General features: G+C 59.3%; 1 protein-coding gene across 2 annotated transcripts in view; it reads right to left on the bottom strand.

Moving 5' to 3' along the window:
- The window catches only part of WNT3 (Wnt family member 3), a 45,650-nt gene extending 36,173 nt beyond the window's left edge, over window positions 1-9,477 (bottom strand). Inside the window, exon 1 of one of the 2 annotated variants that reach the window (XM_060645797.2) lies at window positions 9,274-9,477. In XM_060645797.2, coding sequence (XP_060501780.1) covers window positions 9,274-9,353 — 80 coding nt within the window. In that variant the 5' untranslated portion in view covers window positions 9,354-9,477. The remainder of the gene's footprint in view (window positions 1-9,273) is intronic. The other variant, XM_060645796.2, reaches the window with a different exon arrangement.
- Between the last annotated feature and the right edge of the window lie 5,277 nt (window positions 9,478-14,754).

Below are 14,754 nucleotides of genomic sequence, written 5' to 3'. Positions count from 1 at the left end.
GGGTTTGTATCCGTTCGGCCCATTCAGTCTGCTCGTGACACCGTCACGAGCAGTCTGCTCGAGGCACGATGCAGCTGGCACTCTCAGAAACACCTTTTGTCCCTGTGTCTTGAGAGAGCGCATCCCACACGGCACAGAGCCGTGTTTTTGTTTACTGACCCCTACTAGATGCCGGGCACTGGTGGGGGGCAGTTACAAGGGGACTACAACACAGATTCTCCCTCGAGGGGGGCATCTGTAGGACGAAAATAAGACACCCAAAGCCCATGGCAGAAGGCAGTGGGAACGTATGGCGCGTCTGCTTGTAGGGACAGAGAGTGATGGCATTTTCCCCCGCTTAGGAGGACATCGCTTCGGAAATCTAGGAGGGCTTCCCGAAGGAAGAGGGTTTTGATCTGGGTCCAAGACAAAGTGGAATTTCAGCCATTGAGTGTGGGGAAGGGAGGCTGGGGGTGGCGAGGTATTTCCACGAACAGGCACAGAGGACCTGGCCGGGGGTGGGGGGGAGGGGGGCGTGCTCCCGGAGGCTTATGAAACTACTACGGAGTAGGTGGGCAGAAGCCAAATCCTAGGGAGCCTCCGTGCCAGACGAGAAGTGGGGAGCCACAGGAGGTGTTAGAGCAGGGGAGAGGCCCTCAGAAATGCCAGTTAGGAAGCTACGCGGCGAGGAGCTGGGCAGGAGGCAGGAGGCTGCCACAAACCCCTATTTGCATGCCTAGTGGCCCTGCGAGGAGAGAGGGGGAGAGAGAGGAGACATTGGTTTTTCTCGCTGGCCAGGCTGGCTCCGTCAGATAAGTGGGACTCCTCGCCCAGGGGCAGGTTTCACCCAACAGTCCTCCCAACAGACTGGGTGCTTGGTCCTTACCACCCCCAACACGCATGTGCGCACGCACACACGCACGCGGGCAAGCACACTCGGTCCCCGGTCTTTCCAGCCTCGCTCGAGTGAACGGCCCTTATGCAGGCGATGACCTGGTGACCACAGGCCTCAGAAGAGCCCTCTACTCTTACCCCCACTTCACTTCCACCCACGTCTCCCACTCTTGCGTGTCGCTGCTTAGAAATCCTACTCTGTGCCCGGCCGAGCCCCGGTCAGGCCTCTGGTCTCCGCATTAGGTGGGGAGGGCTCCCGTGTCCCGTACTATACGCTATGGACCCGGGCATGTCTTGCGGCCACTTGGCCTCATCCTCTGCCCCTCCCTGGGGGGCTCCTCACTGAGCTTCACGAAGCCCCCAGGAAGGAGCGGAGATGCCCGTATCCAGCCCCATTTCTTCCTCCTCTGCGGAAAATACCAACTCCTCAGGCTCAGACAGTCCTGCTGGGTTCGCGCTTAGCACCCTCTGACCAGGGGCCGCATCTTACTCCTCTTCTCTGGTAGGACCGGCAATGATGCTAACTTCTCTGGAAGGAACCTGACGCTTCTCAAAGGGCTTCGTAAAGACCACTGCTTCCGAAGCTCTTGGCAGCCCTAAAGGTAGGCGGGGCGAGTGATCGTGTTATTACCGTCACTCACTTTGCAGATGAGAAAACCGAGGCCTGGGAAGGTTCGAGACGCATCCATGACCTCACGGCTGGGTGAGTAGAAAGTTTTGTGCTCACTACTCCCCACCCTGCCCCGAGATCAACTCTCGGTGACGACCCCCGCTCCACCAGGCAGCTGGATAATGCAAATCGCTGGGTGATCAGAATCCGGGATTGAAATCTCAGAGCTGGAAGTCCAAGGCCAACAGCTCGCCCAGGTCCCCTATTTCCTGAGGTCCACAACAGTGAAGGGACTGGCCTAATGTCAGACCACAACGAGTGGCAGAGCCAGGTCTCGGGACCCCTAACTCACGGGGCCGGAAACCTCCCGCCATCCCACACTGCCCCCTCTTGTCCTCCAGCATGCTTCTGGGTCTCCATCCTTGCCCTAGATGTATGGGTGTGCCTGACATTTCTGGAATTCACTCCACACACATAATGAGGCCATTTTGAGAAGGCCCGCCTCAGGGGGAACCAGAGAGCTGTCTAGTGTCCCCATCCTGACCCCTGCCAACTCCTCCCGGCTGTACACGCCGAGCTGCAAAACAGATAAATAGACTCTATCGGTCCGGGCTACCCTCCCACCCTGCCCCCGACACACCTTTCTAGCCTCCAGAACTAGAGGTGGGGCTTGGGGGTTCGGAGCCACGATGAGACTGCACGGGAACCAAGAAGTAGCAGAGAGATGTCAGGCTGCCACACGGGTCAGCGTTCATAGAGGGAATCTAGATGTCACCATGGCAAGTAACTCAGCAGAAGGGGGGGATTGCTTGTCAACAGTGCAGAAGTAATTTTCGCTTTAGCAGTAGAAGTGTGGTGGCCCTGATACGTTGGTTTAATATGAGGATAGCAAAGTTCCTCTCCCTCTGATACAAAGCTGACCCTGCCTGGAGAACCCTCTGGATCTGAGGCAGACATTGTGCCCACATGACACAGGTTGTCGGGCACTCAAGAACTGGGTTTCAACCTGGTCCCTAGTCCCCAGCCCACGGCTCGCTGAAAAACCGAACAACCTAAAAGGAACATACTTGAAGAAAGGATCCAGAAGCAGCAGTAGGATAGGGCACCGGCGGGAAAGTGTGGGGTCGGTACCTTCAGGAAGATTCTAGAAACCCTTTGCCTCCGGCTGGGTTAGCTGTTCACCTGCCCAGAAGCAGGGGAGAGAGGAAGTGATCCTCCCCAGGGCGGTCCTCTTTCCCAGCCCCCTCTGTAGGCCAGACTCCCCTGGAGGAGTCCCAGGAGATGGGACTCTGGCCTCTTCCCTTTTCCTCCCCGTCCTCCAGCCCCAGAAGTTCTTCCTGCTCTCCTGGCCTAGGCTTGCATCGACAATAGGGAATTCCTTCTCTGGGAGCAGGAAAAAGAGGGGACACTGCTTGGACCTGGGGCAGCTATGGGGACAAGGCCTGGAGGGGGAGGAGGTAAAAGTCGATCCTCTGCTGCCGCCCCACTCATCCCCCCACCCCCCCACCCCCCCAAACCAAAGAATGTAATTAAGCAGCCGCTTCGGCCAGGAGCCAAGCTTTCTGCCTTCCGTCTATAAATCACCTTCTGAATCATCTCTCGGCTCCTGGAGGAGCAACTTCTGTGCTCCGGCTGCTCCAGGCGGCCCCGGTGCCACTCCCCCTGTGAGCCCGCCTCCCCCACCCCTCCCCAGCCCGGCCCAGGCTCGAGGTGGCTCCAGGTCCCAGCTGGAAATGGCAGTGGCTGCAAGTCCCACAGACTGTGGGGTGGGAGGAGGGCCAGGGGAGGCTTCGGTGCCCTCTCTTCCTACCCTTCCTGGGCAAGCCAAGAGCCGAGGTTAGGTCAGCCTGGCCGAACTCCATCAAGCGAAGAATAAAGCTACAGTCAGGGCGCCTGGCTGGCTCTGTCGGAAGAGCGTGTGAGCAACTCTCGGTCTCAGGGTTGTGAGTTCGAGCCCCATGTTGGTTGCAAGGATTACTAAACAAATAAAATAAATAATAATAACAATAAACCTAAAAAAGAAGAAGAAGAAAGCAACAGGCTCATGGTCACCAGTGCCAAGTATAATGGGCAAGCTGACCTCTGAAGATGAGAAAACAAAGCCAGGTGAGTCCAACCTGGGAGGGCTTCTTGGAAGAGGCAAGTTAGCTTGCAGATGGGGTGTAAGTAACTAACATTTACCGGGTACTTTCTGTATGCCAGGCATTGTTCTAAGAACTTGATATGTATCCACTCAGTTAATCTTCACAACAGCCGTGAGGTAGAAGCAATCACTATTCTCATTTTATAAATGGGGAAACTGAGGCTCGGAGAGGTTAACTTGCCCTAGGTTACCCAGGTAGTACGTGAAAAAGCCGGATGTGAAGGTGAGCAGCCTGGCCTGGCAGGAGAGGAGCTGCCCGCTTTGGGACTGAGGTCAGACGGGGCTGCAGAAGGGGCTAGGCTGCCTGAGGCAGGCTCTGAATGTCTGACTGGGCCTGGGAGGGGTGGGGGGTGAGGGTGGGGGAAGGTGGCTCTGGGGCCACCTGGGGCTGATGTTTCTCAGCAATGTAGCAGTCCCCGTCATAGCCCTGTGAACTCCGGGGTAGAACGGATCCCTCCCAGTAAGGAGCACGAAGCCCGGAGGGGAGTCAGGGACTCAAAGCACAGAGAAGAAAAGGAACTCATCCTAGGTCACACAGGAGAACTCAGAACTCAGACAAAAGTCTCCCCACTCAGCTCTAACCACTTCCTGGCACTCACGAAAACATAACGGTGTAGACGTAATTCCCGGATGGCCCTAACCTTTGAGGGAGGGGTTAGGCATACCTCCTCTCCCAGTTAGGGACAGAGGTAGAGAATGTCTCTCCCTCCTTGGCTTTAGAAGGATTCTGTGGCTTTTACAGAAGGGTGGGTGGAAAAGGCTGGAACACCAGGTCCCCCTCCCTCCCTGGGTTCACTGCCTTCTGAGGCCAGGAAGTTCTTCCTTTTCCCCACTCTCCCTGGAAGAGTCTGTTAGCTCCAACCTCCTCTGAGAAAAGTCACCTCTCCTGCCCTGACTCAAAGCTCCTAGTGTCCTGCCCAGACCTATTCAAAGTCTAGAGAAAACCCCAAGGTCAGAGCTCTCTTCCCATTCTGGAGCGTCCATATTAGTTCTCCATCCTTCACCTGCCCAAGTACCTTCAGGGTTTTTTTTTTTTAACATTAAGTTCTGCAGTGAGGTGGATTGGAGATGCTTGCTTGCCTGAATCTACCTTTGGGGACCTCCACCTAGAGCCCTCTTGCTCTGCCTCAGTTTCTCCACCTTTATCAATGATTGAGCACGTGCCCAGATGCCAGAGTGTGGGTGCCGGCGGGGTCTGGCTGGGTTTGTCACCACGGAAAGCTGCAGGGAGGGAGAGTGTCCACTAAAGAACTTCCTGCCTTTTTCGACCCCCCCCCAAAAAAGGTCTTCCTACCAGGCAGCTGTCTCAGATCTCGGGCCCCCAAGATCCCCGGGGTGGGGCTGATGCTCAGGGCCCAGCCTCCACCCATCGCTCGCCCCTTGGCCCCAGAGCTATCGAAAAATGCTCTGAGGTTCTGGGAGAACTTTCCCTGACTGCTGCCCCTTCCCCCCCCCGCCCCCACTGCAAGACTTCCCCCCCCCCCCCATGCTAACTCAGCTCCAGGCTCCTGGTGTTATTATAACATTTGACCTGTTCTTGTTTTTGTTTTAAACAAAACGTGGTCCCATCATAAGAACGCGAACGGATCGGGCCACCAATTTTGCTCCCGCTGGACAGCAAACCCCACCCACAGCGGGGGGGGTGGGGGGGTGGGCGCGAGGGCTGTAAACTCACTTCCAAAAGACCCGGATTAATTTCCCCGCCACATTCCCCCAGGGAAAGGCCTGCCCTGGAAGGGAGACCACCCGGTTCAAGCCCGGCCATCGGATCTGCCCATCTGTCTGTCTGTCTGTCTGTCTGTGGGATCAACAGCCTCCAGCCAGCTCAGCTCCTCGCCAGCCCCAGCCCCAGCCAGCTGTAATTCCTGCCTGTTACAAGTGTTAACACCTGGCCTGGGGCCTTCCTCCCCCGCAGTCTCCAGGTGCCTCCTTGGGCCCAGCCCACTGACCCCCACGGGGTTTGACTGAACATGTTCACAAGCCTCTGAAAGGCGGGTGGAGGCGGGAGCGCGGTGGGGAGGCAGCGGGACACCTGACAGGGGAAACTGAGGCAGGGACTAGGGCAGCCACTTGAGTGGGGAAGTAGGTCCCGGACGGTGGAGAGAAAACTCAGGTGTCTTATTTCCTAGCTCCCTGCCCTTGACTTCGGCAGAACGCTTCCCCCTGCCACCGCCCCCGCCCCCCAACCCCGGCTGGGAGGAGGCAGGGCAGGCTGGTGAGCCCTGAGTGAGAGATGAGGACACAGGCGCCCATATGGGTGGGTCACAAAGAGGCAGGGCGTGCACCTGACCCCCGGGTAGGGCCCCTTCCATCAGGGCCTCTGTCTCTGGAATGCAGCAGGGCCCTAGGATGGGTCCTAATAAGGGAGTTCATTTTTCCCCCAAGAGGGAGAAGAAAGACAAGTTCCTCCAGCAGGCGCTAACTGGGACGGACAAGAAGAATTCTAGAATCCAGGGCTGCTGTCACCGCTTCCTGTCCCAGCTCTACCACTACCTGGCTGTAAAGCCCCGGAGCACATCTGTTCCTTCCACGAGCCCCCGTCTGAGGCCCTCATAGCTCTACTTTCTGGTCCGCCTTTTCTCAGGGCTGGGGCCTGGGCGGCACAGGCCGCGGGGGGCTGGGGGCGCCTTCCTGGAGGGGTGGCACGGACAGGAATCCCCGCTAAACGCTTCCCCCTGCAAATCCTCCTGGGGAATGTGTGAGCTGGGTGGGCCAAAGAGGGCAGGCGATGCTGGGCTCAGACGCTCAAAGCCCTGGAATCCGACTGACCGCCCTGGAGGCAGAGTGGGAACAGGAATCTGAGGCCTGTCCACTCTATGGTCCCTGTCCCAGGCCCGGCCCCAGCTCTGAGAAGGCGACTTACCCTCCATCCCAGTCCCAAGACCAAAGACAAATGGCCTGAGAGGGGAGGGCTGCTGACCACAGTCCTCAGGCAGACAGGATGAGCTCGCGCCAGGGAGGGCCCTGTACCCTGCCCCACACCGCCCAGCCCGCGACCCTCGGTCAGCTGTGTCCCCAGCAGTTTCCTCGTCAGACCTTTGTCTCCTGCTGGACCGCCCCTCCAGGACCATGGACACCCACCAAGCACCCAAGCTCGGACGCCACTCACACCAGTAAGTCATAGGTCCGCGAACATATCCACAACCGTGGGCCCAGCCAGTGACTTGAGGGCAGGGTCACAGGCGGACCCACTCACAGCCTCACACTCATACTTACAAGCACAATCAGGTCATGGCCATGAGCACTGATATCCATGCACAAAGACAGCTGTGGGGCTTTCCCCTTACACCGTCATGAAGGCATGCGCGCACACGCACGCACACACGCGCACACACACACACACACACAACACTCGCATGCCCAGTCATGAACACAGTCATGCATAGTGTCACAAGCAGACACAGGTGCTGACCTTTACGTGAGCACAGACACTTCTAGACTTTCTCTGTCTCACACACACATACACACACACATCCTAGAATCAGCTACTTGCTGACGCTGGTCTATAGGGGCACAGCACACCCTGTCACAGCCATGGGTCCCCCCATCTCACATGAGTTCACATCCATGGTCGCCCAGCTGCAGGCACAGACTCTTCCATATACAGATACTAGTATACATTTGACACCTCTTAGGATCATAGACCTAGAACACACACACACACACACACACACACACACACACACACACCCCTCTCCTCTGCTCAGACAAAGCAGCATCCCTGTCCCCCCCAGTCCCTCCCCACTAGCCCCCAGACAAGCCGTGTGTCCAGCATTATGTCAGGGAAGATGTCCTGGCTTTCCAGGTTTTTCCAAATCTTCCTATCTAGGTGTTCCCCAACACACCATTACACATGAGACACCCCCACACACAACCCTTCCCCACAGGCACTGCCCCGGGAAGTGCCCTCCTCCAGTTAATGGGGTAGGGGACCTAGTCTCTCTTCCTCGCCCCTGCAGCCAGTGAGGCTCCAAGCATTCTCTTCCATACCCTCCCCCCCTACTAGTCCCCAGGAAGGCAAAGAACAGCATGGCCTTGGCCCAGGGATGGAAAGAGGGTCAGAAAGGGCTGGAAAGGCAGGACTGGTTTAGGCAGAGCCCCCAACCTGGAATCCCTGTCTGCCCCAGCCGCCCCTTGGACTTCTTTACGCACAGGAGGCCTCAGGCCAGCCCGAAGCTGCGGGAAGGATGGGTTGGGCAGAAGAAAGACTTTCCCTTGGGTATATGTCCTGGTAGCAACTCTCAGCACCCTCTCCACACGGACCCTTGGCCATGCCCTGCTCCTGCCCCCATCCCGGCCCCCAAATGCTACTGTCCCCAAACGACCCGGAGACAGACCCAGGGTGTGGCCCCGGAATCCTGCTGGCTCTGCTCCCCCTACCTTGGGCTGGGGAGGGGGCGGCCAGTCAGGGAAAAGGGGACACGCAGGTGGCATTCCTCTCTGGCATTCACCCCAGGGACCACGGGCCCTCTTCTCGCTCCTGGACCCCAAATTCTTCCTCCTCACCTCCCACCCCCCAGGCCAAGGCTCTCCTACGTCCAGGAGGGTAAGATTCTTTAATTAAAGTTTTCCGGAATGCAGGGGCCTGGAGACTGAGGACAGGCGGGGTATAATTTAGAGAGCTGGTTTCAGTGTGTCTTTCCCCTCTGGCCTCTGGGACCTGCCGGGGGGCGGTGGGGCTGCTTGGAAAACAAGGGGACTCCCTGGAAGTAGGGCTCCCAGAGGGCTGTTTATTCCCTGGTCAGTCCCCCCATCCACGCACACCCCCCTAAACACCGCGCCTGGTTTCCCAGCCTTATTTACTAAAAATGTCTTTTGTATCCGCATTTCTCGGGGACAGAATTCTCCTTTCCCTCTCTCCCTTTCTCCTCGGTCCTCGGTTTTCCAAAAGGAACGAATTTGACATGGAGAATTGGGGTTTTGGTGAAAGCACAAACCCACCCCCTCCCAAACCACTACATTTTCAAAGAGCTCCCCTTTTGCCAGGATGGACAAACACGAAATGTATAAAATCCGAATTCAATGGCATCTCGATCAGCAAATACCATATTCACTTCTGAGGCTCAAGATTAATCTAGAGCAGAGTGGGGAGAATCTGATGAAATCCCCCCTGCTCCCCTACCCCGGGGATCCCTGAAGCCATCGGGGTCTGAAATCTGAAGGCAAAACGGGGTTATTGTGGGGAAATCTCTTGATGGAGGCGCCGGCGGAGCGGGGGGTGGCAATGAAGAAACAGGATGATTTTGCCCATGAAGACCCCAAAATGGAGAAGAGGAGTGGCTGGGCCCCAGGGACAGCGCTGGATTTCCAGAAACCCAACTGCAAGCAAATGGAGGGTCTTCAGGCCCCCCAGATTGGGACGGGCGAAGGGTTAGGATTTAAGAATCAGAGACCTTCTGAGCCGGGGAAAGTCCTCCAGCCTCTGTAGCGAGTGGCAGGGAAAATGGTGATTATCAGAAAAGCCAGGAGTTGGATTCTGAAGGCGACACCAGCAGAAAATCCAGGAGGGGTGGGCGAGTGGGGGGCTGGAGGGAGGCAAGGAGAAAAAAGCCGCAGCCCACCCCCGGCCGGCGCGCCCCCCCCCCCCCCACCTCCCCGGGACTCGGCGGAGAAATCGGGCCGCGGGCAGACAAGAGGCGAGTCTTACCACCAAATTGGGTAGCCGGCGAGGACCCTGGTGCCACAGAGCAGGAGGCCGAGGAGCAGCCCGAGCAGGTGGGGCTCCATTAGAAGCGGCGCCGAGGAGGAAGTTTGCCCGCGACCATGAAGAGGGGGAGCGACGCCCCCAATAGTTGGAACAAAGTCCACTTGAGATTGGAAATGACTTTCGGGCTTGTCAGAAGCGCACCTCCACCCGCAGCCGCCCCCCTCCCGAGCCCAGCGCGGAGCAGCCGGGTTTGAGGATGTCAGCGAGCAGCCAATCAGCGCCCGCGGCCTAAGGTAAGAGATGAGTCTGTAGTTCAGCTTGTCAATCATGCGCCCCTCCCGCCCGGCCCACGAGTCGGGCTCCGGGAAGGGCATCGCCCAGCAAACTTGGGCGAAGCCCGCGCCCCGGACACAGTGGGAACTTGGCGGGGGGCGGGAGGGGCCGGCACGTTGGACCCTCCGCTGGCCCGGGACTGCCGCGGCCCCCCGCCAGCCAGGTTTAAGAAGCTGGGGCTTTGGCCGGGGCGTTCACGTGGTGCAGGGTTGGCGTGGGCATTGATGGGTGGCTCCTTTTCTCTCGGGGGACCGTGACCCCTCTGGACTCGGGCGTGTGAGAAATCGAGAGTAGAAAGCACAGAGATGTTTCCAGAAGCCTCGCTCGGCCAGGACGGGATCCGAGGGTCTCGGAGGGGGTTGGGAAATACAACCCCTCCCAGCCTCCAGCCTCCGGAGCCCGAGAGCCGGCCGGCCACTCGACCCCAGCCGCAGGAGGTCGCTTCCCGGGTGTCCGAGAGGCGCGCAGAAGGGTCCGCGGAGGCTCGAAGGTCTGGCTGCGGGCGGCGCCGGGGGACGGAGCTGAGTGTCATTTGAGTCTTTTGTCAGGGATCAGATCGGTATCGGGACCTCCTGCTGCCTTTGCATTTCCTGCAACTGACACCAGCGGCCAGTTGCATTTCCTGCTCGCGGAGCCGGGTCACTTTCTCCTCCACGAGGGGTTCAGGCCTGGCCTCCAGCTCGGGTCAGAAGCAGTGCCCGCAGTCCCATTTGGATCTTAGGGATGAACCATTTGGGGCCAGGGGAACGCCGCAGCCCCAGCAGGGAGCAGCTGGGCTCTTCGGAAGACCTTGCTGCCCTCCGGGGACCCTCCCCCCAACTCCCTGCCTGAGTTCCCACCTGGGGTTCGGTGGTAACCGGTCCTTTCCCTGTGCGGAAGCCAAATGTATCCCAACCCCCCAGCCCCCACCATAGGAAAAAAGTCCCACCACGGCGCCCTGGGTCCTTTCTGTCCTCTCCCTCTCCAGAGTCAAAAAATCAGGTCTCAGCCCTGAGTGGAGCCGAGATGGACGCCAGATCCTGGGGGACTTTCCCCCTGCCACCTGGGCAGCCTGCTCCCCAAGCCCCTTTCCCACCACCCGAAGCCCCAGAGGCACCTGGACCCTAGAGCAGACCCCGGCCTGGGATGAAGAAAACAAGACCAGTGGTGGGGGGCAAGGGCCACTGCTCAGGGGACTGCGGCAGAAGGGGCAGCAAAGCCGCCCCCAAGTCCCGCAGAGGCCTGGAATGGCGGGCCATCTCTCCACCAGGTGGGGGGCATGGCTGGAGGAAGTCCGGGCCAGGGGGCCAGACATTCCTGGCCTTTGATCTGGGCCACCCGTGCCCACAGCTCGAACCTGCTGCCCCTGCCCATCCCGAGAGCCCTCTCCCTAAACGGCTGCTGGGGCGCGGGGAGCTCGGGGAACTGGCCCCGGGGCACCAAGGGTCGGGAGAGCCGCCTGGGCTTGTCACGGCTCCTGCCGCGTTCCTAGCCGGGTGCTCGGCTGGAGGGGTGGGGTGGGGTGGGGGGAGAGATGAAAGAGAGGAGGGAAGGGGGGGGGAACAGGGAGAGACAGAGTGGAGAAGGGAGAGAGAGAGAGAGAGAAACTGAGAGACACCAATACACAGAGAAGAGGGCGGGAGACTAGCAGGGGGAGCCCCAGGAGAGAGAAGGGGAGGAAGGGGGAAGGAGGGAGGCTGAGAAAAGAAGGATGAGCAAGACAGCGGGCGAAAAAGCCCCAACCTGCCCAGGAACAGCGACTGGGGTGCAGGCTGCAGAGATGGGGATCCTTTAGAAATGCCCCTGTGCTGGGCTAATTCGGGGGTGCCTTGTGTCTGATTCACCTGGAAAGAGGGTCGCAGTGGCTTTGCCAGTATCGCTGACTGTCGAGCCCCAGGGCCCAGCTCTAGCGGTAGAGAGCCCTCCACACACCCGGGGGGCCTGCTAGGTCCCACGCGGTGTTCTATCCCGCCCAATAGGCTACTCCCTGTGGGTTTTCAGATCAGAGGTGCCTGCTGGATCTCACCTTCTGCCTGGCAGTTTGGGAGGCTCCAAGGGCCCCAAATCGTCATTCTGAGACTCAGCAGGACTACCTGCCCGGCCACCAAGACACGATTGTGGATTCAGTGTGGCCAGGAGGCAGGAGCTGGACTAGATGACCTCTTGGGGTCATTTTGGGGCCCTAACATTCCATAGGTGCTAGCCCAGGGAAGAGAGGGCAACAGATCCCTGAGGCTGTCGGTGGGTTGAGGGTTGGCTGAGACATGCCCAGCCAGGAGCCCTGGACAGTGTAGGCAAGACTGGCCATTCTCCAAAGGGCCACTTGTATCCAATGCCTCCTCCAGGCAGCCTGGGAGCACCGGGAGACCTAGGTCAGGAGCTTGAGGCAGGGAAGGGACTAGAGGCCAGCAAGCAAGTGGGTGGGAGGGTAGAATCCCAGACCTTCGCGGGGACAGCGGCGCACAGCCTGGGGAAGTGAAGGAGAGGCCTGGCGGGGAGGTGTGGGAACCTGCCAGTGGCCCCGCATGGCGCCCTGGAGAATGGAAGTTTGTGTGGGGATTTCCCCCCACTTGAAAGCTCCCCAGAGGAGGGGATTCCTGAGCCTTTTCCCCTCCCCTGCCAGGTGTCCTTCCTTCAACACGGGCTTAATTTCCTTCCTCCTGCCCGCCCAGCGCTGCCTGTGGAACATAGAAACCGTCCCTACCCGGGAGGGGGAGGGCGCCCCCGCGCCACGTGTCGCAAACGGAAACACCCTCTCTCTAATAGGCACCCCGAACCTCAGGGTGGGTTGCAGCCCGTGGGGAAAGGGTTAAATTCACCCCCAGGCCAGCCCGGGTGGGTGTGGTGGAGGCGTGGGTGCGGTGGACCCCGAGGCCTCCGCCCCGAATGGGAAGGTGGCCTCTAGAAAGGGGGCGCAGGAGGCGGGGAGGGCCGGGGCCCCAGAAGCCGAGGGCTGGCACGTGGGAAGCACTTGGTGCTGTGTGTGTGTGTGAATCTCGGGGACCTCGGGGACTGCCCAGCGACTGCCCGGCCCCATGCCACCCCCACCTCGCTAGCCGCCCCGAGGTCGCTTTTGATGTGCGCTCCCCCCAAGCCCGCAGTTGGCAGCTGTGTTTTCAGCGCCGCTCGCCCGGCCCCCTGCGGAGGCACCGCCGAGACAAAGAATACGGCGGCCAGGCCCCCGCCCGCCCGCAGGGGGCTACCCGTCTGTCGCCGGGAGAGAGGAGGAAATCTCCGATCGATCGAAGGCCGTGCTATTCATTTTTGCCCGGAACGTGCCCGAAAGCTGCTCGGGGCTCAGAAACCTGGCGCCCACACCAGCCTGGGGAGGGTGAAGAGAGGGGGAAATAGCAAGGGGGGGGGGGAGCAGCGAGGGGGGGGCCTCCACTGGTCTCTCCCGGGAGAGAGGGGCTTTTAACTGTCTCCTAAGAGCTATAGGAGCTTCAGAACGTTCAAGCGAGCTCCTTGGAGGCCACCAGAAGGCTGGACAACCAGAGAGGACAGCCTGGAAGCAGGCAGGCTGGAGCGTGGGTGGTGAGCACAGGAATTCGCAGAATAAGATTGCTTTAAACTGCCCAGCGTGGAGGTAGCGTCCTGGAAACGCTGGAAGCCTGCACCGGCTAAGCACCATAGGTGAGCAGAAAATGCCAGCGGAACACACACAAAAAAGCCGGGAGCCTGCCAGCCCCTGTGTCGTCCGGCCCTGGCGCGCCCCCTGGCGGCGGTGCTGATACTAAAAGGCGCAAAGTCGGCAGGCGAGAAAGGTGGCCCCGCCCCGCATCCGCACCCGCACCCGCACCCCGCGGGTGGGGGAGTCGGAGACTTTGTTGGTGAGCAGCCCGGATCTTCGGGGATCCAGGTTAAGTAGGCGTCCTCGTGAGTGAATGCCCTTAATCTACTTCGCAATCCCGAGCTTAGCTGAGGATAAGGTGTGCGTGGCTTCGGGCTCTCCTTTCCTCCACACCCAGGTGGCTCCCCCGGGAGGGCGGGCGGGCGCGAGATGCAGGACGCGGGGCGGGCCGAGGCGATGTGAGGTCTCCTGGGCACCACGAGCGGGAACCCCGCGGCTGCCTCAGCTCTGTGTCAAGATCTGCGAGGCTGCCACCCGTAGAGTGATGTCACCGAGTCCTTCCCAGCCTGGCCCACCCGCACCCTGGTTCACAGGTGCCACCTGCGGGAAAGTGAAGGTGTTGTTTCTGTTTGTTTGTTTGTTTTGTTTTCCTGTCGCAGTAACTCTTCTGGTGCTGGTCATCTCGAGGACCCCAAGGGCATTTTGGAAAGCGATTCGGGGTCAGGGTCCTTTGGAAGGGAAGGGAGCATGGAAAGAGTGGAAGGGCACCACTGGCCAGCTGCTGGTTATGGCTGTACCTCCTCTATTCTGTGGGAGGTGGAGATAATGCTTCACATCTCATAGGGAGCTGTCAGCGTTAAATGAGAACAGTGCTGACAGAATGCCAGACCGCGGCCGGGAATAATAAATATTGGGTTTCTTTCTTCTGCTCTTAGGGGCTGAGGAACATGCTACTTGCTCTCTTGGGTCGCTCCTTCTGCCTCAGCCAGACTCAGCTAAGCAGTCCCCACGCCACCCCAGGCGCCCAAGGGCCTCCCCCAGAAGGGCTTATCCAGGGAAATCGCCTCTGACATTCCAACTCGAGACCCACTTCAAAATCTCTTTTTCAGAGAGATCCCCCTTACCACTGGCTGCTCCCCGACCCTGTCCCTCTTGGCCTCTTATTCTGCTTTATTTTTCTGCACAGCCCTTAACAGTGATCTTCTGTTACATGCATTGTGTATCACATACGTCCGTTAAGTTGCTCACTGCGGGTCTACTCTAAAACCAGAACTCGGCATCCGGCTCCGTGCTGCAGCGCGGAGCCTGCTTGGGATTCTCTCCCTCTGGCTCTCTGCCCCTCCCCCACTTGCACGCTAGCTCGCTTTCTCTCTCTCAAAATAAATAACTTTAAAAAACTCTCTTTAGTGACCCCTGCTACATAAAAGCAAATCTCTGTGGGATGTCTGAAGTCCCAACACCTAGAGCAGGGGATGGCACACAGCAGGCCCCAGATAAAGGTTGTTGATGACTGGCTGAGAGAGGGAGGGGGGAGGTTGGGACCCGAGGCCTCAGATGGGAGGACTGCTCTCTCATGTCTGGGTTCCTTAGGGCCCTTG

Source organism: Panthera onca (assembly GCF_046562875.1).
Source record: "Panthera onca isolate mPanOnc1 chromosome E1 unlocalized genomic scaffold, mPanOnc1 haplotype 2 h2.Chr16_ul_2, whole genome shotgun sequence".
Lineage (NCBI taxonomy): Eukaryota > Metazoa > Chordata > Mammalia > Carnivora > Felidae > Panthera > Panthera onca.
The sequence above is the reverse complement of the archived record's forward strand: the minus strand, read 5'-3'. Positions and strand labels throughout refer to the sequence as shown.